The sequence below is a fragment of the Aethalodelphis obliquidens genome, unplaced genomic scaffold, assembly GCF_003676395.1.
Source record: "Aethalodelphis obliquidens isolate GAN/ISIS:26980383/991018 unplaced genomic scaffold, ASM367639v1 scaffold9, whole genome shotgun sequence".
Lineage (NCBI taxonomy): Eukaryota > Metazoa > Chordata > Mammalia > Artiodactyla > Delphinidae > Aethalodelphis > Aethalodelphis obliquidens.
Window position 1 is genome coordinate 48,248,664 of NW_020837953.1, and position 23,880 is coordinate 48,272,543.

Below are 23,880 nucleotides of genomic sequence, written 5' to 3' on the forward strand. Positions count from 1 at the left end.
TTACTTCAGCTTCCTGCTGCGTGGCAGTTAGCTGACCGCGCCCTACACTCAGGCATGGCAGCTCCTGCCCACCCACCCCAGCCCACATTGGACTTGGCAGGAGGGGAGATGAGCGAACTGCCAGGGCGCCAGCTTATCAGGGGCATCAGGAAGGGGCTCAGCAGGGCTGCAGTGGTGGCAACATAGTTGCTGGCGTCGGGCCCAATCACCGCCACAATCGCAGGGGAGTAGTGGGCAGGGTCTCCTTGGCTCTCCACGTAGCGCGTCCCTGGCGGGCTCAGCGTGGCAAACACGTTGGCTGACTCCGAGCACCCGTCGTACGGCTTGTACCCCAGGGTGACGTTGGGCAGCAGGGCGGTGGAGTTGTTTATCTCCTCGATGCCAAACTGCATGGCCTGGAAGAGGTGGTAGCCGTGGCCATTGAAGGTGCTAGGCCTGTAGGGAAAGCCAGGCTGAGAGCTGAAAAGGGCAAAAGGCCCTGCTGAGACCCTCTGGTCTCCTGGAACCCCAGGCTTGGGGGGTAGAAAAGAACCTCTGAGGTCATCTGTTCAGCCCCCTACAACCATGACCTCAGTGTGGACCCTGTGGCACACATGGTTCTGTTGACAGGCCTTCGGAGAGGTAGGGGGCAAATTGGAGAAATACACATACCATGCCCACCTCCCCCCAAACAAGCATGTTAGCACTGAAAGGCTCCCAAGTCCTGTAGGAGAGAAACCTGCTATATGAGTCAGGGTTCTCCAGAGAAACAGAACCAAGATGAGATGCATACATACATACACAGAGAGAGAGAGGGAGAGGGAGACAGAGTGAGAGAGACAGCAAACAAGAGAGGTTTGTTTTAAGGAGTTAGCTCATGGGATTATGGGGGCTGGCTAGTCTGGGATTTGCAGGGCAGGCTAGAAATTCCCATGAGACTTTATTTTGCAGTCGAGGCTGAGGCTGAAGGTGGAGTTCTTTCTTTTTCCAGGGACCTCCATCTTTTAAGGTCTTCAACTGTTTGGATGAGGCCCACCTACATGATGGAGGGCAATCTGCTTTACTCAGTCTATTGATTTAAACATTAACCACATCTATGGGAATTCTCTGGTGGTCCAGTGGTTAAGACTTCACCTTCCAGTGCAGTGGGTGTGGGTTCGATCCCTGGCTGGGAGCTAATGTGCCACATGCCTCACGGCCAAAAAAACCAAAACGTAAAACAGAAGCAATATTGTAACAAATTCAGTAAAGACCTTAAAAATGGTCCACATCAAAAAAATCTTAAAAATAGACAAATATTAACCACGTCTAAAAATACCTTCACAGCCACATCTAGACTGGTGTTTAACCAAACAACTGGGCACCAGGCCCTAGCCAAGTTGACACATGGAATTAACCACGGTCCATGCTTAACCTTGTTTAACTAGTACTTTTCACTGGGACACTCATGCCTGTGATGAGGGCCTGTGTTCCTCATGGCCTCTCTGGGAAACACCGACAAGGGCGCACTGGGGACATGATTCAGCCCTCCTTGGAGAGTGTGCCAGCCTGTTCCATTTCCCAGCCTCTCTGCTTGTTGCTAGGCTCTCCCATCGTTCCTATCACTCCTGTCCTTGAGTCACTGGAAGGAAATGCAGTCCCTCCTGCCCGTGACAGCCCTTCAGTTACCTGAAGCCGGTTTTCATATGTCTCCTCCTCAAGTCTTTTCTTCCCAGCCTCCCACCTGTAGCTCTCTGGGCCAGTCCTCCTGCGCCAGGCTTTCCAGAACCTTCCTCCTGGGCTGGCTGTCAGGTGTGCTTCATGTTTCGGGCATCCTACTGCTGAGCCATGATACCTTCAAGCTGCCCAAATCTAACACTTGTATGGATGGCAAGAAACTATCTTCTTTATAAGAAAAGCCGTTGTTTTTTCTACCTAGACTGTTGACTTCATGAAGACACCAACCGAATTTATCTTTGCTAAGCTCCTGAAGCTTCTACTGCTGTGTGTTCCCACATGGGGGGAAGCCTCCCCTGGAGGACTGTACTTGCCATCTGGGAGACTAAGGAGTGTGAACTTGGGGAGGAATGGGGTGGGGGAGGAGGCGGAGGAGGGGAAAGGCCATGCTTGCTTAATCCTTGCCATCTAGTTACATCACAAAGCCAGGAAACAACTGGCATGGAATTAAAAGACAAAGGACTCTAACAGCCAGGGCAAAAGGACATATTACAAAGTGGAAAGTGTATTACAAGGTGCCAGGGAAGGGGCTAGCTAGCACTTGAAGGTGGCGCCTGCAGGTTGGGTAGGGACTGGAGGCAGCTCAGACGGTCACCCCAGAGGCAGAACGGGCAGGGTCTTGCTGAGGGGGGCTGGCACAGGGCCCCTAGGCATGGGCCCCCCATAGGTGACAGTTCTGCTGACCCCTCACTCACCTGCCACAGAAGGTCACTGTGGGTCTGCATCTCACCCCTAGATGGTCACCGTGGAGAGGAAACTGGCCCGCAAGCAGGTAATCCCCAGGGAGGCTGAAGTCAGAGGAGGACGCAGTGCCGTGGCAGCTGAAAGCCCAGCAGCAGGAGAGGGAAAGCTGCAGGCCGATGAAGCGCGCCCCCCAGAGTAACATGCTGGCCAGACCTCCCTGGCACCTGGCATGGCCGCGCCGCGCCCTGGGACCAGGCCGGGCCGTTTAACTAGAATGGTCGGCAGCTGCCCATGCTTCCCAGTTTCATGCCTTTGAAAGGGGTGGGACTGGAACCCAGTTATAGGAAGCGGGCTGTTTGCCTCCAGCGTCTGGGGCTGCAGTCCTCCTCAGGAACCGGGCAGGGTAAAGGCACAGGTGCAAACCAGGTGGCACCCACTGGCCCTTCCTCTGGACGGTTGTGGGTTCTGTCCTTGCACTGCTGCCTGTGGCTTCACCTGGCTCAGAAAGAGAGCCCTGGTATTTGGGGGCGGGCAGAGGAAGGCTGGAACACATCTTCTCTGGGGCCCTTGAGGAACAGGGTGTGGAAAGTTGCTCTCTGGGAGCTGAGGATTTTAAAACCTTTTACCTGGGCCTCAGTTGACCCAGTGAGACAAGGCTTTGAGTTAAACTTGCAACTCCACACACCCACCCCAGTCCTCAGTATCCTGAAATTGAAATTCTGAGTAAATCATCCCGATTTCGCCTTGTTATAAACAGGGTTGCTCCCTTCAGCTCAAAGACAAATGCATGCAAATAGACTGGTTTTGTTTAAAACGTCAATCCTGGCGCTTTCTCTGCAGGAAAAAAAAATCCTAGGTGGATTTCCGGAGAGGTGGCCTTGGACTCAGGGTATCTGACTCCCTCTCCAGGCAGCCGGGGTGGGGCTTTTGCATAATGTAAATGGAGCCTTCGTTGGGACTCCCGGCCCGGGTGTCGCCCCAGGCGGCCCCCAGATCCGCGCCCCCCCCCCCGCCCCGCCCCGCGAGAGGGCCAGAGCCTCCAAGGGGCCGGGTGAGGCCCGGGGGCGCTGCCGAGGCCGCCGGCAGAGGACGCCAGCGACTCCCAGGTCGCCGGACGGGCCGCGGGGGCGGAGCGACGGGATCTCGCGAGATTGTCGAGGAGCAGGCGCCGGTGGGCAGCATGGCCGACTCGCTGCTGCTGTTTACGAGGGGTCCTTCTCGCTCCACGTGGCTGCGGGCCCGCAAGGCCCGGCAGCACCTCATCCTCAGCTACCGGCCCCGCCGCCGGCTCGGGAGGCTGCGCTGGCGCAGCCGAAGGCGCTTTCGGCGGCGACTGCTGCAGGCCCAGGCGGCCGGCGTGGACTGGCGGGAGGGCGGCTGTCTGGTGTCGCGTGCGGCGGCGCCCCGGAGGCACAAGACCGCGGCCCCCAGCCCCCGCCCGCCCGAGGATCCGGCCCCGAGTTGTTCCGCGATCCTCCCCATCCCGCCTGTGCGGTCGGCCGGCTCGGGCCGCGCCGTGTTGCTGCTGCCGCTGGGGCAGGTAGGTCGCGCCCGGGGAGCCGGCAGGGCGGAGCGGGGAGGGTAGGGACGCAGCCCCGGGAGCTGCAGGCTGGGAGAGGCCCGTGTCCCCCTGCGGGTTCTTTGGACGCATTCCTCGGGCGGTGGTGCTGGGCAGAGCGTAACAAGGACCCTCCCGAGGGAATTCTAAGTCTTCGGGGCTGGAGGGGCTTTAATAGTAATGATAATAATAGGTAGCATTTACCGAGTGCTTAGAAATGTCAGGCTCTAAGTGTTCTAAGTATTTGGGGCATGTGAACCCATTTAGTACCCATGCATGCTCTACGGAGTCATTACCGCTAGGAATGTTTACAGAAAGAAAGAATATAGCTTAGGTAACTTGCCAGAAAGCTATACAGCAGAGGTAGGTAGAGCCAGCAGTCAAACCCTGGCAGCCTGATTGCAGGGCCCCTGACGTTCACCTGAACGTTGGTCTGGGAGGTCCCCCGCAATACAGGAGGGAGATGAAAACCCCAGAACGGGAGAGACTCGGCAGGCGCTGGACATTTGTAAGAACAGGGAGCCAGGAGTACAGCAGAGCTGAGTTCAGGGGTCCCCCCTGGGTCAGTGTTCACCAGACTCTCTGTCCCTGTAGCTGCCATAGGATATGATCTTAGGTTAAAAAAATTAATATTTTAATCTATTAGTTTAAAATACTAGATAGTCACCTACAAGGTATTCTGTTACTTGGAAATCAGTCTCCTTTTGATGTCTGAGTAGCCAGTTAAGATCTTAGAAGTTTTCTGTCATTGGTAACAGAATCTGTAACCTTATTTCTTCCTTTATTTTTTCTTTCCCTCTAGGGCTTTACTTTTAGCGGGATCTGTCGTGTGACCTGCCTCTATGGCCAGGTGCAGGTGTTTGGTTTTACCATCAGCCAAGGCCAACCTGCCCAAAACGTCTTCTCTACCTATACCCACTGTCGCCTGACTATCAATGCAGTTCATTACTCAGTGCATGAGAAAAGCAAGAAGGAGATGAAAAGGGAAGCCCAAAGTTTGCTCAGATCTCATCTGAACCAAGGTAATGAAAAAAACTGCGTGATTTACTAAGGATGTATCATAATAAGGTGAATAATTTTTTTTTTTTTTTTTTTGGCTGCGCTGCCCGGCATGTGGGATCTTAGTTCCCCGACCAGGGATTGAACCCGTGCCCCCTGCATTGGAAGCACAGAGTCCCTGGACGGCCGGGAAATCCCAAGGCGAATAATTTTCAGATGCTTACTATGGCCTAGAACTTGTACTCTTTACTGTATCTATTTAAACTCTCACCAGGGTCTTGAGAGTGAAGCTATTGTTTTCACGATTTTACAGATGAGAAAAGTTGCCCAAGGCCACACAGCATTTAGGTAGCAAACCTGGATTGACTTCTCCACCCAGGTGTGCTCCTATCATGCAATATGGCCTCCTGGAAAAGTCTCTTAAACATAATTCCTAGTCTCCAAAAGTTTGGAAAATAGCAGAGGAGAGGGAGGTCCTAAAGGGCATAGAGTTTAATGGCGTGCTATTTCTAAGGTAGTTTATATCTCTCTTTACAGATGACAGATACTGTTTGATGAAGAATTTTTCTCCTCTGTGTTCCATTCTGTTGCTGGAACGTCTGAAAACCTCCACTGTGAACTTCATAATCAGCCATCCAGGTTTATCTTACGTTTTCGTACAAGAGGTAGAACCAGTTTTCATTCAGAGTTTTGCTAATTACTTTCACCAAAACAGTCAGATGACTATGTAGGATGCCCCTTTGGAAGATCAGTCTGTCTGTCACGTTGTGCTGTAAGTCGTACAGAATGTGACATGTGTGTAAAGTAAAAGTAGTCAGTATAGAAGGCTATATCGTGAAAATTGTCTCTTCTACCCCCCTTAGCTTCATTCCCCAGAGAAAGTCATCGTTTTCTACTATAGTTGGTTCAATGCCTTTTGATATTTCTTCAGTGGTTATCTTTATATTTTTTTAAATGGTTATCTTTATATTTTGATTTACTAACTTGAGACAGTATGAATTTTCTCTAAACTCTGAATGAGAATGAGTAATTTCAGTGTACTTACACTTTATCCCATCTCTCTCTTCACCTCCAAATTTTTGCTGCCCTTAGTATTAATTTCCTGAAGTCGGGTCGGTCACTATAATTATCTCCCACGAGCCAGTAGACCGAGTCAACTCTATAGGAACATCAGACAGACTGGGTGTGAGGTGTGAGTGCTTGGGGGCACGGAGACGGGGCGCTGTGGGAGGAGACTTAAATCTGTAGCTTAAAGATGCCTCTTAGACATTCAGCTGGAGATGTCAAGTGGGAGGTTCAGTGTGTGAGTCAAGTTCAGAGAGGAGGTTGGGAATGTAAATTTGGGAGCTTTCAGCAGAAGAGGGTTCTGGAGCCCATGAGACAGGATAGTAATGCCAAGGAGTTGATACAGGTAAAAAACGAGAAGGTTCAGGGTCTGAGCCCAGAGCAACAAAGACTGAGCACAGCAGGTGGGCGTGGTCGGGGAGCCGCTGGAGGACACGGAGGCCCCGCTGCAGCTGATGGTGAGATGAGGCCTGAGAAGGGAACTTGGGTGCAGAATCACCATCTGGACAAGAGTGGTTTCATTGCATTGCTGAGGGGGCTGGCCTGACTGGAATGGGGTCAAGACCTGGGGAAGAGTGGAACTCAAGGGTTTAGTAGTAAGGGATTTTGCTTTTAGAGAGTTTAGCTGTTAAAGGGAAGAAAGAAATGAAACAGTGGTGGGAGGAGTGAACATGAACTAGAGAGTTCTGGTTTTTGTGCAGGTGGATGGAAAACAACCTCGTGATTGAACACAGCAGGTGGGAAAGATCCACAGGAGAGCACGCTGGTGCATGAGGGAGAGGATGGCTGGAGCGAGGTGGGGGATTGGACCGCGAGGGACGGGTTCTGGTGTCTGTGGAGGGTTGGCCTTAGGAGCAGAGGCAGTTCCTTCAGAGAGGCCGAAGGCAGTGCCTGGGACAGAGCCAGAGGCAAGGGGAAGGTCTCTTCTGATTGCTTCCCCTTAAGCTGTGAAATGGTTCAAGGTTATCACCTAGGGAGTAGGAGGGGGTTGGAGGCTGGAAGATACGAAACAAGGGCAGGACAATGAATGGGCTCTTGTGTCATGTAAATTTAATCTAGTACAGAATCCAGCAGCTTGGTCGGAGCCATAGAGAAGGGAATGGAAATCCCTTGTTACCAAGTGAATGTTTCAGATGCCACGATCAAACTCATTCTTTTTTCATTTATTTTCAGCTTTTGTTTTGTCCCTGCGACTTTCCCAACCAGCACTGTTTATCCTCCTTATGATCTTTGTTGGATAACTTTCCTTTCCACACTTACGCGTTAACACATTCTGGAATTATATTTTCATATAAGGCAAATAGTAAACTTTCGCTTATCTCATTTTATAAGATGTACTTGTTCTTCCCTCAGTGATTGATAGTTGAGCGGAGTGTAGAATTACAGGTTCACAGAAGTTTTCCTAGAAACCTTGAAGGACTTGCTCTACTGTTTTCTAGAATCCAGAATACCTGCTAGGAATCCTCACCCCAGGCTGATTCTTGCTCCTTTTTTTTTTGCGGCACGCAGGCCTCTCACTGTCGTGGCCTCTCCCGTTGCCGAGCACAGGCTCCAGACGCGCAGGCTCGGCGGCCATGGCTCACGGGGCTAGCCGCTCCGCGGCATGTGGGATCCTCCCGGACCGGGGCACGAACCCGTCTGTGTCCCCTGCATCGGCAGGCGGACTCTCAACCACTGCGCCACCAGGGAAGCCCCTTGCTCCTTTTATGAGGTCCTTCTCCTCAGGGTTGATGAATTGCATGCGGATGTGATCATGGGTGGGGTCTCTTCCTGGGTCCTCCCTTATTCCATCTGAGACCCACTTGCTTCTGCCAGGGCCCTGCTCTCATTCCTCCAGTGGCTTTCCTGTGGTTTCCTGCTACTTCTGCTAGAATGCCATCGGACTTCATGTCTCCACCTTCCACATCCTTTCAACTCTCTTTTTTTAAAGATTTATTTATTATTTATTTGTTTTTGGCTGCATCGGGTCTTAGTTGCGGCACGTGGGTGGTTCGTTGCGGTGCGCGGGCTTCTATCTAGTGGCGGTGGGTTTTTCTTTTCCTCTCGCTCTCTAGTTGTGGCACGCAGGCTCCAGAGTGCATGGGCTCTGTAGTTTGCAGCACGCGGGCTCTAGTTGAGGCGCGTGAGCTCAGTAGTTGTGGCGTGCTGGCTTAGTTGTCCCACAGCATGTGGGCTCTCAGTTCCCCGACCAGGGCTCGAACGCCCATCACCTGCATTGGAGAGCAGATTCTTTACTGCTGGACCACCAGGGGAGTCCCTCCTTTCAACTCTTTGTCTTTTTGCTTGATGTTTTTGGAGACTGTCTTGACTTTATTCCAAATCACTAACCTGTTCTACAGCTGGCGGCTTCGGTTGAATTTTTCTTGTGGCCATCACTTTTTTTTTTTTTTTTTTGGCGGTACGCGGGCCTCTCACTGTTGTGGCCTCTCCCTCCGCGGAGCACAGGCTCCAGACGCACAGGTTCAGCGGCCATGGCTCACGGGCCCAGCCGCTCCGCGGCATGTGGGATCCTCCCGGACCGGGGCACGAACCCGCGTCCCCTGCATCGGCAGGCGGACTCTCAACCCCTGCGCCGCCAGGGAAGCCCCTTGTGACCATCACTTTTAAATTTTCATGCAGTTTCTTTTTCTCTGGAGTCTCCTGCAGAGGTGGTGGCAGCTTGGTAGTAAGCGTAAGCTATGAAAATAGAGACATGGACGGCTTTGGGAGTCAACAAGACTTACCGGAGGGTTGGATTTGGGGGGTGAGAGAAAGGGAGGGATCAAATTTATCTTTTGTAGCTCACAACTACATAAGTCTTATTAATTTAGAACTGGAGAAAAAGAAGTGTGCTTGTTTTCATCTTTTCTTAAAGTTTACATTGTTACTTTCAGATTCCAACTTTCCAGATTAACTCTGAGTATTTCGCCTTGAAATCTGTCGGCATTAGAAGAGAGAGAAAAAAAAACGGCCTTCGTTTAACCGAGAGTGCCTTTTCAGTCATGGAAGAGTTAGTCAGCATTTCTTGTGGTGAGTAACAGGTACCGGTACAGTCTAGCGTTTATCCACCAAAGCCTCAGAGGGTTACTGTTGATGATTAGCGTCCTAAAGAAGGTGGCTAATTTTAGGGGTCAATGTTTGTTTCACCTCCAGAAGAAGCAGACGGCTGCCCTGTCATTCTGGTTTGTGGCTCTCAGGACATTGGAAAGTCAACATTTATTAGATACCTGATTAACCAGTTGTTAAATAGGTAAGCGTATTTTTGACATATTGCTAGATTTTTGGCAGGAAGTAGGATTTTTGATTTGAGAAACTAGATGGGAATGCATCCTGACTCCTAAGTAGAGATTATATACAACCCTGCAAAGCCACTCAGCTGAGTGAGGCCGTCTGGTTATACCAGGCTTTGGGGTGAAGTGATGGCGCTCTCAGGTATACCCACCTTCCCTGTCGGTGAGCTCGTGACAGTTGTCACTTGCTCTCTGAAAATGTATTTGTCCAAATCCAGAGAGTCAGGGTAGGGATAAATTCTGTTGTATTTTAAAAATAAAATGTTAAGAAAGGCAAAATTTTATCCACATGTTGAGTGGACACTGTGGCCTTGCCTGCGTCCCACTTTCTCTTTACCGTCCTTCTGCTGTGTTGGTTGTCGTCTTCGGAGCGTCCTGCCTGTGAGGCTGCACGGGGTGGATTATGCCTGTGCCTCACGTAGAATCTTTACAATCTGATGTACCCTTTGGGCACAGCAAAACTTGTTAAGATTTTCTTTCTTTCTTTTAAATTTTCAGTATCTCCTGCATTGACTATTTGGAATGTGATCTGGGACAGACAGAATTTACTCCACCAGGTTGCATTTCTCTACTTAATGTTACAGAACCGGTTCTAGGTATGTATTATATACTTTTTAAATGTCTTGGTTTTATACAGTGCGAAAGTAATGATACAGAAAGTTCAAAGAGGGCTTCCCTGGTGGCGCAGTGGATAAGAATCCGCCTGCCAGTGCAGGGGACACGGGTTCGTGCCCCGGTCTGGGAGGATCCCACATGCCGCGGAGCAGCTGGGCCCGTGAGCCATGACTGCTGAGCCTGCACTTCCGGAGCCTGTGCTCCACAATGGGAGAGGCTGCAGCGGTGAGAGGCCCGCGTACCACAAAAAAAAAAGAAAAAAAATTGACATTGATTTAATACTATTAACTATTGATATAATACTATTAATTAATCTATAGGTCTTTTTTCAGAATTCATCAGTTATCCTACTAATATCCTTTTTATATTTCAGAATCCAAATCAGAGTCCCACATTGCCTTTTTTTTTTTTGGCTTTGCCTTGAGGGTTTGCAAGATCTCGGTTCCCCAACCAGGGATTGAACTCTGGCCACGGCAGTGAAAGCCCGGAATCCTAACCACTAGGCCACCAGGGAACTCCCACGCTGCTTTTTTGTAATACAAAAATATACATAATATGAGATTTATCATTTTAACTATTCATGTGTACAGTTCGGTGGCATTAAATACATTCCTAGTGTTGTGTAACCACCACCGCTATCTACCTCCAAAACTTTTTCACTGTCCCAAACTGAAATGCTATACCTGTTAAACAGTAGCCCATTCCCCACCCCAGTCCCCCACAGCCCTTAGGTACCGCTAGCCTACTTTCGGTTCCTATGAATTTGCCTAATTAGGCACCTCATATAAGTGGAATCATGCAATATTTGTCCTTCTGTGTCAGGCTTTTTTCACTAAGCATAAAGGTTTTAAGTTCTGTTCATATTGTAGCATATGTCAAAAGTAATTCCTCTTTATGGCTGAAAATTATTCCATTATGTCACATTTTGTTTATCCTTTTAACTGTTGATGGACACTTGGATTGTTTTCATTTTCTGCCTATTGTGATCTTGAACAAAGTAGTTGTGGTGTGCAGGCTGTGGAGCGCGGGCTTAGTTGCCCCACGGCATGTGGGATCTTAGTTCTCCAGCCAGGGATGGAACCCGTGTCCCCTGCATTTTAATTATGACCTTTCTGTGGATGCAAAGTGATATCTCTTTTTGGTCTTGATTTGCATTTCCCTAATGACTAATGGAGTTGAGCATCTTTTCATGTGCTTATTGGCCATTTGTACCTCTGCTTTGGAGAAATGTCTAGTTTAGTCCTTTGCCCATCTTTTTAATTAATTAGTTTATTTTTGGCTGCGTTGCGTCTTCGTTGCTGCACGTGGGCTTTCTCTAGTTGCGGCGAGGGCGGGCAGTGCACGGGCGTCTCATTGCAGTGGCTTCTCTTGTTGCGGAGTGCGGGCTCTAGGTGCGCGGACTTCGGTAGTTGTGGCACGGGGGCTCAGTAGCTGTGGCGCATGGGCTTAGTTGCTCTGTGGCATGTGGGATCTTCCCGGACCAGGGCTCAAACCTGTGTCCTCTGCATTGGCAGGTGGATTCTTAACCACTGCGCCACCAGGGAAGTCCCCCTTTGCCCATTTTTGAATTGGGTTCTTTGTTTTTGTTGAATTTAGGAGTTCTTTATATATTCTGGATGTTAATTCCTTACTTCTAGGAATTTTGTCAGTTTTTGCTCTAACACTTAGGTCTTTGATCCATTTTGAGTTAATTTTTGTGTATGATACAAGGGAGGGTCCAACTTTGTTCTTTTGCACGTGGATGTCCAGTTTTCCAATATCCGTTTGTTGTCCTTCCCCCACTGAGTGATCTTGGCACCCATGTTGAAAATCATTCTGGACTCTTTATTCTATTCCTTTGGTTTATGTCTGCCCTTAGGCCAGCACCACACTTTTAATTACTGTACCTTTGTAGTAGGTTAAAAGTTGGGAAATGTGAGTCCTCCAACTTTATTCTTTTTCAAGATTGTTTGGCCTTTTGGGACCCTTTGCAATTCCATATGAATCTGAGAATAGGCTTTTCCATTTCTGGGGAAAAGGCTATTAGAATTTTGATAGGGATTGTTTTCAGTCTGTAATTTTTTAGGTCTTCTTTAATTTCTTTTCTTTTTTTTTTAATATTTATTTATTTTGGCTGCGCCAGGTCGTAGGTCTTAGTTGCGGCACACGGGACCTTCCTTGCAGCATAGGGTATCTTTAGTTGTGGCATGCAGACTTTTAGTTGTGGCATGTGAGATCTAGTTCCCCGACCAGGGATTGAACCCGGACCCCCTGCATTGGGAGCACAGAGTATTACCCACTGGACCACTAGGGAAGTCCCTTTTTTTAAAAAATAAATTTATTTATTCATTCATTTAATTTAATTTAATTTTTTTTTTTTGGCTGCATTGTGTCTTTGCTTGCATGCCGTTTTTCTCTAGTTGCTGAGAGCGGGGGCTACTCTTTGTTGCGGTGCGCGGGCTTCTCATTGCAGTGGCTTCTCTTGTTGCAGAGCACAGGCTCTAGGCATGCGGGCTTCAGTAGTTGTGGCACACAGGCTTCAGTAGTTGGGGCTTGCGGCCTCTAGAGCGCAGGCTCAGTAGTTGTGGCGCACGGGCTTAGTTGCTCCGCGGCATGTGGGATCTTCCCGGACCAGGGCTCGAACCCTTGTCCCCTGCGTTGGCAGGCAGATTCTTAACCACTGCGCCACCAGGGAAACTCCCTTTTTAATTTCTTTAAGCAGTATTTTACCTCCTTGGTTAGATTTATTCCTAAGGATTTAATTCTTTTAGTTATTGTAAGTGGAATTGCTGTTCTAATTTCCTTTTCATATTGCTAATTGCTGGTGTATAGAAACATAACTGACTTTTGTGTTTTGATCTTATGCCCTGTAACTTTACTGAATTCCTTTATTACCTCTAGTAGCATTCTTGTGAATTCTTTGGGATTTTCTACATATAAGGTCATGTCATCTGTGAATAGAGATAGTTTTATCTCTTCATTTCCAAGTTGGATGCCTTTTATTTCTTTTTCTTGTCTGGTACCTCTGGCTAGAACCTTTAATACAGTGTTGAATAGAAAGTAAACATCATTTCCTTGTTCCTGATCTTGGCGGTAATGCGTACAGTCTTTTACCATTAAGCAAAATGTTAGCTGTGGCTTTTTCACTTTACCTCTGTCAGGTTGAAGAAGTTGTCTTCTATTCCTAGTCTATGAAATGTTTTTTATCATGGAAGGATGTTGGATTTTGTCAAATGCTTTTTCTGTTCCTGTTCAGGTAATTGTGTGACTTTCGTTAAGTTGATTTTTAAAGGAAGCAGACGGTATCACATTAGGTTGCTAGATATATTAGCGATTTAACACGCTTTTAGTCAGTAAGAATTTTTAAATACATTTACTTTATTTTAACAGCTTTCTAAAAAATACGTGTTTAGGTTGGGATAGGGAGGGTGGGAGGGAGACGCAAGAGGGAGGAGATATGGGGATATCTGTATATGTATAGCTGATTCACTTTGTTATAAAGCAGAAACTAACACACCATTATAAAGCAATTATGCTCCAATAAAGATGTTAAAAAAAAAAAAAATGTTTAGGGGAGGCCCCTAGTGACCTAATGTTTAGGATTCCAGGCTTTCACTGCCATGGCCTGGGTTCAGTCCCTGGTCTGGGAACTGAGATCCTGCAAGCCACACAGCGCAGCCAAAAAAGAAACATTGTTTAGACTTAGCTCTTTAGCTGTTTTCGTTGTTCCTCTTTTACATTTTCTCTACTTCATTTAATTTTTTTTCCTTTTTTATCCCTTAGTATTTCAGTGGGTATTTCTAAAAACAAGGACACTGCTGTGTAATCATAGTACAACCACCAGAATCAGGGTAGTAACATTGCTACAGTGTGGTTACTCGATTTGGTCCACTGTTCCAATCATCTGTGTAGGCCCAGTGTGTACTTACAAATCTTCAGTCCCCTTTAGTCTGGAACAGTTCCTCCGGCTTTTCTTATCTTTTAGGACCTTGACAGTTTGAGGTGCGTTTGTAGGCTCCCCTGTGGTTCGATTTAGAAGCGACGCTGTTCTCCGTGTGTCATGTCAACATGCTGTCAGTTTGTCCTGTTGCCAGACATGTTAGCTTTGATCAGTTGGTTAAGATAGTGTTTGCCAGTGTTTTCCACTCTAACTAGCTGTGCTATTTTTATCTTCTTCTGGGTGTCATTTCTTCTAGATCCTCTCCATGGACAGAGTTAGGGAATATGCATATGCTTAAACCCATGCATGTCATGTATGTACGTATATGTGTGTGTGTGTGCACATATATGTACACACACATATTTCTGTGTGTGTGCACATATATGTACACACACATATTTCTGTGTCTATCTCTATCTGTCTGTTTATTAAGAGCCATGAGTTTGCACTGATCTTTTTTTTTTTTTTTTTGGCCACACCACGTGGCTTGCGGGATCTTAGCTCCCTGACCAGGAATCGAACCTGGGCCCCCTGCAGTGGAAGCGTGGAGTCCTAACCACTGGACCGCCAGGGAGTTCCCTGCACTGATCATTCCGATTCTAATCTAGCGCCCAGGGTTCATTCTAGGTAGCCTTCCCCCTTCCATATTTGTAAGTTCCTTCTCTGATGGTAAGAACCCTGGCTGCCGTTACTCGCAGTATATTTACATATTTGCTCAGTCCCCTTGTATTGGCTCAGTCCCTCGACTACGCAGGCCACCCTCTCTGTTGTGGGCTGCCCCGAATCCCCTGGCCCCGACCTGGAGGGGAGCCTCGCCAGCTCTTTCCCAGGCGGCCTCGCCCCAACCGCATTGACCAAGGCCCTTGCCCCGCCAACTGTGTTGCGACGTCGTCCTGGCCACCTGTCTGCTGTGGGCTCTGGCCCCAGCCAGAGGGGATGGACAGACTGCTGTTGTGATTAGGGAGTATCAGCTCTGGAGCTGGACCACCTGAGTTCAAGTCCAGCTGATTTCTACTAGCTGTGTGACCTTGGTCAGGTTAATCTCTTTCTCAATTTCCTTGTCTGTAAAAATGGGGAAAAGTAATGCTTCCTGTCTCACAGGGTGTTTATGAAAACTAGAGACTGTGTGTGTAGCATACGTAGGACACAGTACTGTAGTCCAACAGGTGACTGCTGCTGTTATTAATCGTCGTTTCCTTAGTGTGTAAGCCCTGTAGGGATGTTTGTTCAGTTCACAGAAATGTCCTAAGTATCTAGGACAATGCCCAGCATTCAGTAGGTGTCCAGTAAATGTTTGTTGAGTGAGTGGCTGTATTAGGACTTAGTTGGGGTTAACTGTGTACGTAATCGTGAGCGTGTCTTTGTATGAAGTTGACAGCTTAGGCTTCCGAAAGTAGGAGCACAGCTGTTCCTAGTGGTAGGACGGGCTCGGATTTCCTGAGGAGCTTCGTCAGTGACGATGGCTGGACCAGAACCCTCGCCGCCTCTTAGGTTCTCCCGGATCGATGACGCTCATCTTTATCGTCTTAGGACCACCTTTCACCCACCAGAGGACACCCCAGAAAATGGTCTATTATGGGAAGCCTTCTTGTAAAAACAGCTTTGAAAATTATATTGAGATAATAAAGTATGTGTTCAGCTCCTACAAGAGAGAGTCCCCTCTTATCGTCAACACGATGGGCTGGGTGGCAGGTAAGCCCGCCGAGGCGCATGGGTTGGACGGGAGGGTTGGGCAGTGGGGATAAGTGCGTGGCTTCCAGACATTAGTGCCGAAGCCCGGTTTTGGGGCAATTCCTTGTCTCAGAAGCAGTCCAGCTTTTTGCAGGAGTGCGTTGCCTCTCTGTGCGCTAACTGTGCTCCCGTGGTCTCCTTCCTCGTAGACGAGGGTCTCCTGCTTCTTATTGACCTGATCCGACTGCTGTCGCCCAGCCACGTCGTTCAGTTCAGCTCCGACCGGGGTAGGTACATGCCAGACCTCAGCCCAAGCTACGTGGACAACATGGACGGCTTGTACACAAAGAGCACGTCCAAAGTCAGAAACAGAGGGTTCCACCTGGCAGAATTTGCAGACAGTTTAGAATTTGCTGACGAAGAAAAGGAGAATCCACTTCTGTTTACTGGATTCAAACTGATGTCCGTTAAGTCGGAGTTTGTGTCTGGAAAAACTCCAAGAAATAGGTAAGCAAAGCATCATGGCTGGAGAAGTTAGTTTTCTTCAGTCTTACAAGGCCTTCTGTCCTCAATTCCTTCAAAGGAATAGTCCTCTAAAATTTTTCAGATCTCTGTCACAGCTATCTATTTATGAAGGAGAGTCAGTTATTTTCTGAATGGTTACTTTGCCAGTGGAAACATCCAGAATTGGCTTCCAGGTCTGTTTGCCAGGGCCTTTGACTTGAAGGATTTCCAGGGGGTTTATGGAAGGCCAGGGTCTGCAGATGCTAAGGTTGGAGCGTGGGCTGTGTGCGTAGAATCTGTGTGATGTCTCTAGTGGGAGGTGGGCCTGGAAGGTTAAATCTCTGTTTACCTCGTTGTGATTTCCTTTTCAGAGAATCACATAACAAAGTCCTTCGCGAGTTGGCAGTGCTGAGTTACCTTGGCCAGCTGCAGCCCCCAGTGCCAAAGCCACTGTGTCCCTTACATGGTCTGACACCCTATCAGGTGATCTGAACTCTTGGAATTGTCTTTATTTGGGTTACTTAAACACGCCCGTGCCTGTGTGCCAAGAGCACCTTGACCACTTCATAGCGCCTCACTCATTTAGTCCTCAGGGCAGCCCTATGGTGTAGATTTGGTGACTGTCCCCGCTTTACAGAGGGAGCTGAGTGATCCAGTGTGAGTGGCACAGCTGGCCACAGAGCCAGGCAGCCCAGCTCCAGAGCCGAGCTCTTCACTGCTGTGCTGGGCCTGGCGCTGGGATTACGCCCTGGCAGCCCATCTCCGCCCTTGCACTGACGGGCTGGGTGCAGCTTGGGCTCTCAGCTGGGAACAGCGGTGCCAGACCTCGCAGAACGCTTGTGCGGGCTTCACGAGTGCTCACAGCAGGGCCTGGCGCCCGGAGAGCACTCTTAAACTGTTTCACACATCGTCGCAAGTAGGTTCTGGCACCAGGGTACATGCATCTTGGATTCCAACCTCTGAAGAAGTTCATTTGGGAAGAAACCACCATAACGTTAGGATTCCAAATGATGACAGAATGAAACAGCAACAGGTAGCATTTCTAAGTGCTCACCCTGTGCCGTGCTCTCTTCTACGCCTGGGTTAACTCCTTTACTCACCGAGGCGCTGTTATTATCCGCACTTTACAGACGGCAGAACTGAGGCCGGGGGCACTGAGTCAGCTTGCCCAAAGGCCCATAGGAAAAGTTTGGGCCGGGACTGGCGCCCAGGCGGCCTGACTCTAGAGCCCAGGGTACTCGGCTCTGCTGCGTGGCCTGTGCAGCGCTGAGCACCCGCTGTGCCGTGCGCTCTGCCGAGCACATTACCTGGGGTGGCAGCCTGCCGGGGAGGTGCTGTCATAGACCCCGCTTACAGTGTAGAAAACCGGGCACAGCCAGGCAGACACACTGGCCTGAGGTTGCACAGGCAGGGGCTGTGACCTGGGGGGCAAGGATGCGTTTCCTGAGCCTGATGGAGAGATTGGCTCCAGGCTTCCATGTCATCTCCACTGAACAACCTAAGGCAGTTGGTTTAATGGAGTTTTGGTTGATTTACTGCAGTTTACTCACTTGGCGATGCTCTATAACTGAACGTGAAACTTAGCTGCCAGTAATTTAAACTGCCTTTTGTTACAAGTTCACATTTGTTTTTTAAACAATTTTTTTAAAATTTTATTTATTTGGCTGTATTAGGTCTTCGTTGCTGCGCAGGCTTTTCTCTGCTTGCGGTGAGTGGGGGCTACTCTTCATTGCCGTGTGTGGGCTTCTCGTTGTGGTGGCTTCTTTTGTTGCAGAGCACAGGCTCTAGGTGCACTGACTTCAGTAGTTGTGGCAGTCATTCTTAATGACTGCGCCACCAGGGAAGTCCCCAGAAAAGCATTTTGTTATACATATTATTTAGGCTTCAAAAACAAATGTGAGAGGGACTTCCCTGGTGGCACAGTGGTTAAGAATCCGCCTGCCAATGCAGGGGACACAAGTTTGAGCCCTGGTCCAGGTAGATCCCACATGCCGCGGAGCAACTAAGCCCGTGAGCCACAACTACTGAACCTGCGTGCCACAACTACTGAAGCCCAAGTGCCTAGAGCCCACGCACCGCAACGAAGAGTAGCCCCCACTCCTTGCAACTAGATAAAAGCCCACGTGCAGCAACAAAGACCCAACGCAGCCAAAAATAAAATTAAAAAAAAAAAAGTTTTTCTACTTTAAAAGTTTGAAATTACCCAGAAAGTTACATGTTAAAAGTAATTATTTACCTCGTGCTCCGGGAATGCAATCCATTTTTCTTATTGCAATAATTAAATTAGGGAGTGAATGGAGGCTTTTTCTCACTGAATGGATTTTTACTTTCTCCCATCAGGAGACCTCAGTGAGGGGTTTCCATAGTCTCCCTCCGTCAACTTCAGCTCATGTAGGATGTCTCCAAACTTGCATCTCATTGTGTCTCTGTAGACAAAGTTCCAGGCATTCAGTTTAGATTTCTAGCAGGTATTGCTGGTATACAGGAGCTTTGTTTAAGTTTCCTAGGTTCTCTGTATTAGAACGGTGAAGCACTAAACAAATGCTGGTTGGTGTTCGCATTCTGTTTAGATATTTCTTGGTAGGTGGTTTGGCAGATAGAACGTCAGATAGCTGGTGAGTCGACTTGTAAAAATTAAAAGTAGTCTTTCAAGTAGAATTCATAGAGGGGGATGCGCATGTATCTTTCAGGTCCCTTTCAATGCCGTGGCACTCCGGATTATCCACGCTGATGTCGCTCCTACCCACATATTATACGCTGTGAATGCCAGCTGGGTTGGGCTTTGCAAGATCCTGGATGATGTCAGAGGATACACAAGTGGGCCCATCCTGCTTGCCCAGACGCCCATCTGTGATTGTTTGGGGTTTGGTGAGTCTGAGAGGGACACTGTCTGTAAACCTACTGAAACTGACCCGCTTCTTAACTGTCGATGGCTGGGCTTGACCTTGTCGCCGTCACTTGGCTGGAGTGGCCAGAGAGCTTAGCTTCTCTGTCTTCTGTATAGCGGGCTCTGCGGGCTGGAGGGCAGGAAAGAAGCGGTCCTTTCTCTGCTTCTCCTCCAAGATTCCTAAGGGCCTGGTCACGGCCTCCTTCTCATCTGACATGTTTTCCGTGGGCCCTCCCACCCACTGCTGGGGCTCTGAGTCCATCTTAGGCTGACGTCCGTGGGGTCTCTCCAGCACAGCGGTGCATCAGAGTTCCAAGCCCGTGTGAGCACGGCACTTTTCCGCTTGGATGTCTCACTGGCACCTAAGACTTGGGTCCCAAACTGAGTCCTGATAGGTCCTTCTACCCCTTCCCTGATGTTCTCCCCAGATCTCCTCCTCCCAGCCCACACCATCCCCAGTTCCCAGGCCATGAACAGTCCTTTGAAGATGTACTCTGGTGTTTGGGTCAGGCCCCTGGGTCCTCCTTGGCACCCCCTTGCTTTCATTCTCCACATCCAGCCCACTCGCAGGCCTGGTGGTTTCGTTTTCAGAAAGTCAGACTCCTCCATCTCACCTCTTCTCACCACGCCCGTCTCATTTCTTGCCCTGGACTAGTGGAAAAGCTGTGTAACTGGACTCCCCACGGTCAGGGGCGATCTGAGCACATACGAGATCACACTGCATCCTGGTGCGTCCCTTCGCACAGGTCCAGCATGTGGACCCAGCCTCGTGGTGCCTGGCAGCCTTGGGTCCCTGCGTCCCTCACCAAACCTGCCTCCCGTGATCGTCCCCCGGCTCACTGAGATCAGTAACTGTCAGTGTATGCTTCTGGAAGGGGGCTGGGCCTTCACACCTCGGCATTAGCAGAGCCCTCAGTTGACACGTGCTCTTGATCTATGCAACACTGAACCTCTCGAAAGCATTTCCACAGAACCCGCGTGCTTCAGTACAGACCGTGAAGAAGGGACTGGTGGTGGGGAGAGGCTTAGTCATCTTTGCGTTCCCCACTGGCGGCTTTCTCCCTGGCCCAGGTGCGCCTTAGTTAAGATAGTGTAGGACTTGGGTTTCTCACAGCTGAACTAGGGGAAGGGTACCAAGAGTCTTCAGATATTCACAGATGCCACTTTGTATTTTTAAAGCAAAACACAGTTGAACTTGAAACTCTTATTTTAAAAGCCATTCTACAATTCTGAGTGGTGGGGAAGTTTGATATCTTCCAGAAAGGGTGATTTTTGTGTGTTTTGTGTGCTTTCAAGGAATTTGTAGAGGGATCGACATGGAGAAGAGGCTTTACCACATCCTCACTCCTGTGCCCCCGGAAGAGCTAAGAAACGTGAACTGTCTGCTGGTTGGAACCATTTCCATTCCACAGTGTGTTCTCAAGAGCCAGGTGAGTACGGCCCCCGGGGGCAGCCCTGGAGCTCGCTGGCCGTGTCCACAGTGGGGGCCTGAAGTCGGGGCGAGAGTCACGGGGGAGCAGGTTATTGTCTGGGGAGCTCACACCCCATGGTGGTGTGTCAGCGTGGCCTAAAGGTCTGGGGCCCAGAGTCGCCATCACGCACGGCCAGGAGCCCCGTGGTGGAGCCGACATTGCAGACGTGCGTGTGGGAGAAAAGAGCAGAGGTGGCGTCCCCATGATGAGCCCTCCCTGAAGACAGTCTTCAGGGGTCCCCGTGGGAAGGCCATGGAGGGTCACGTTGGCCAAGGGCATCCGTGTGGCCCCAAACCAAATGGCAGGACCTGCAGGCAGCTGGAGAGGCACCAGTGTCCCCCTCCCCACCGGCTCGTTCTGCCCGTTTGAGAGAGAAGTCCCCACCCCCATTCTCATGCTGTTTGATGTTTTTTGGGGGTTGAATTGCAAGTGGGCCCTTCCAGGGGAGCGGAGCCGAGTGTCTTAGGAGTGAGAGGACCTTCCTCAGACTCTCACTTTTAACACTGTCTTCCGTCTTGGCTGGATTTGAAGTATTTCCTCTGTGTTTCCATTTCAGCGTGGGCTCGAAGGGACAATACCTTACATCACAACAGATTATAATTTTAAACTTCCTGGAGCATCAGAGAAAATTGGAGCAAGAGAAATTGAGGAAACACGTAAAGAGAAATTACACCCCAAACCTAAATTCTATCGAAAAACAAACTGATCCTGCTGTTCTTAATCAGGGAAGGACCTTCTCTTCCGAGAGCTTGACTCTGTCTCCAGGCCGGCGCCAGCGGACCGATGGGGCTCTGTGGCCACGAACGGAACGGCGTGCTGACGTAGCAAATGGTGCAGTGTTTGCTGCATAACTCATGGATATGTTTAGAGTACATTTAAGTCTGTTCTTAAGTCGACATGACCTAGAGGTTTGCCCTGGTCTTCTGTTTTATTTTCTAAGGGAGTAAAGCAGCAGGGGAAAGTTTGTGCGCCATTGAAACAGAAAGAACATGGTAGATTCCTCATAAAGTTTTTGCCGGACCTGGTTGTTGGCATCTGGATAAAAATAGAGTAATGGGAGCCACAGAAACGTCCTAAGGAGGAAGGCAGTCTGGCCAGCAGGATGGAGGGCGTAGCGGAATGTGGTGGCGCCCTGTGGTCCTTCCCCCGGGGCGGGGGGCGTTCCCATCCCTGCGCAACCCCGTCCATGCGTGTGGGCCAAGGGTTAAGCCTCTGTTTGGTCTGTTAAAGTTAATCAATGTTTCAGAGATAAAAGTTTGACTCCAGAGCCCTTCTTCTTCTTCCTTTTTAAAATCTGATGCTGAAAAAATGCTCTCAAATCCAGGAAGCCTGTCTTGGGGCCTCTTTAAAACCAGATTTGTCCTAATTGACTTCACATCTGAGATTAAAAACGCACAGTGGGCAGAGCCGGACACTAGGCTGTTCGGAAGAAGGACCGGGGGAGCAGCTCATGCTCTTGGGCTCGGTGGCTGGACCTGAACTCTGTGTCAGTGATGGTGCTGTTCTCCCAGGGGGCTTTGGGGCCAACGATGGAACTCCATCTTCTTCCTGGTGGTCAGGATTCTTTAACCTCCCAGGTTGGAAGTGGTTTTGGTAAACAATCCGGACAGCCAGGTCAGGTCACCATTTCTGCGTTTAGGACACTGAGGTAGCCTTTCAAACTGGTGGTGTGAATTCCAGCTTCCTAGCAGAATGTGTTGAAGGACAGCTATTATGATGTGTGGGTTTTAATGTTTACGTTCATTTAAACCGTTGACTGTCATTGTCTTAAGTACTCACATGGCTTCTCATCTCATCTTGTAGAGCCCTTGTCACCATCCAGGATCAGGTGTGATACCCTAGAGACCATTTAATGTCTAGCTTCCTTTTTTTGCGGTGGGAACCATTTAATTTGCATACGGAGACTTGTATTTACTGTGATTCTTTCTACCAGAGGAACAAAGGGGGCCCTGCAAGAAGGGCTTCTTTTTTAAAAAAATTTTATTTATTTTTTTATACAGCAGGTTCTCATTAGTTATCCATTTTATACATATTAGTGTATACATGTCAATCCCAATCGCCCAGTTCATCCCACCCCCCCACCCTAATGTCTAGCTTCTTAGTTGCTTCTTATTTATATCTAAATTTAACTTGTACATGGTTTTCTTTCTTGGCCTTGCAAAGACTATTAACAGACAATCCACCATCAACTTTTTGCCTTCTTCCCAAGTTCCTGTACCTTTACAATAATACTGTAGGTCTTTAGCAGCAAGTGGTGGCCCGTCATTTGCGTTTTCATTAAATCCAGGCTCGCTTTTAGCCTGTTTCCTGCTGGCCATTCAGGCTGCGGGCTTCAGTCCCCATCGGTAAAGAAAACAAACGTTGCCGCTAGAGGGAGCTGTCAGCCATTGGTCAGCTGGCCTTACGGAGGCTGGAGATGGCCTGGCCGAGGAGCCCACCTAGGCCTCTGTCAGCATCCAGAGATGCTGGAGACAGGGCGCTGTGGTCAGCTCCAGGTGTGCCAGTCAGACTGGCAACGGCGCAGCCACCTGGTGTGTTGGATTATCAGTGGCGATGGTTTGGGCTTTCTGGCATTTCCACTGTCTGTGATGGCTCAGGACGGGTAGTGAGAGTTCTGCGTTGGAGATGCTCTTAACAAAAACTCAGTCATTTCTGTGTGTGATTTTTAAAGCAGTACATGCTTATTTTAAGAAAATTAAGCTGCCGCTGCCGCTCCTGGGGTCCCTGTGACAGGCGGGTCCTCACCCTTCTGGGCACTCAGGTTTCTGCCCGACAGACGGCGAGAGGACCAAGGGACGTGGGACGGTGATTATTAAAGCGTCTGGTAGTTGTTTCCCTTAGATTTGGTTGAGGCCATTGTCGTGGTTAAGGCAGCAGGCTTTGATGTTGGAGCTCTGAGTTCACCTTCTGGCTGGGCCACTGGCTAGCAGTGTAGCTCTGAGGGCGTATTTAACCTGAGCCTGTGTCCTCTAAGATGGGCGGATAGCGCTTCCCTCGGGGCCCCTGCGTGAGGAGGGCGAGAGGCGTGTCTACAGCAGGCGAAGCAGTAACTCTTAGCATGCGGCCTGTCTCTAAGGGTTGTAAATCCAGAAGGCAGGACCATGATCGTATCCCTCACAGTCACACTGGGACAAAGCAGAAACTGTCGGCACCGGAAACCACCTGACCTGGCGGTCCCCGGGCAGGTTTCCCTTAACAGCGTTCTTCCTGCTGTGGGTCGTGCCCAGGGCTCCGGAGAGGAAGGTCCCAGGGCTTCCACCGATCACCCGCTCCTGGGAGTTTCTCATAAACCCTGCTAACTGCTTTTAAAATTGTGTGACCAGTTCACCATGTAGGAAATGATCCTGAAGTCCCCACCACGGACTCCTTGTGGATGCTGGGATGCTGTCTCGTCCAGTGTTTTTCTAAAATGCACGTGTGTGTTTGTTTTATAAAACTGGTGTCCAACTGTATGTGTGGTTTCTATCCAGCTCTTTTCACTTAATATGTGAACTTCTGTATCATTAAATATTTTTGAGAATGTGAATTTAATTGTGTGATTT

The 23,880-nt window shown here is 49.3% G+C and overlaps 2 protein-coding genes across 2 annotated transcripts in view; one reads left to right on the forward strand and one right to left on the reverse strand.

The window, feature by feature from the left end:
* The window catches only part of TAS1R1 (taste 1 receptor member 1), a 9,980-nt gene extending 6,535 nt beyond the window's left edge, over positions 1 to 3,445 (reverse strand). Inside the window, 2 exon segments of the mRNA XM_027110348.1 lie at positions 130 to 435; positions 2,391 to 3,445. Coding sequence (XP_026966149.1) covers positions 130 to 435; positions 2,391 to 2,581 — 497 coding nt within the window. The 5' untranslated portion in view covers positions 2,582 to 3,445.
* An 81-nt stretch (positions 3,446 to 3,526) lies between these two features.
* NOL9 (nucleolar protein 9) lies at positions 3,527 to 23,864 on the forward strand. Its single transcript, XM_027110347.1, has 12 exons — positions 3,527 to 3,919; positions 4,740 to 4,959; positions 5,474 to 5,601; positions 8,875 to 9,010; positions 9,134 to 9,230; positions 9,769 to 9,866; positions 15,335 to 15,496; positions 15,685 to 15,982; positions 16,351 to 16,462; positions 18,670 to 18,847; positions 20,163 to 20,296; positions 20,895 to 23,864. The coding sequence occupies exons 1-12, from the start codon at positions 3,560 to 3,562 to the stop codon at positions 21,042 to 21,044; spliced, it is 2,073 nt and encodes a 690-aa protein (XP_026966148.1). The 5' UTR covers positions 3,527 to 3,559; the 3' UTR covers positions 21,045 to 23,864.
* The last annotated feature ends 16 nt before the right edge of the window (positions 23,865 to 23,880 follow it).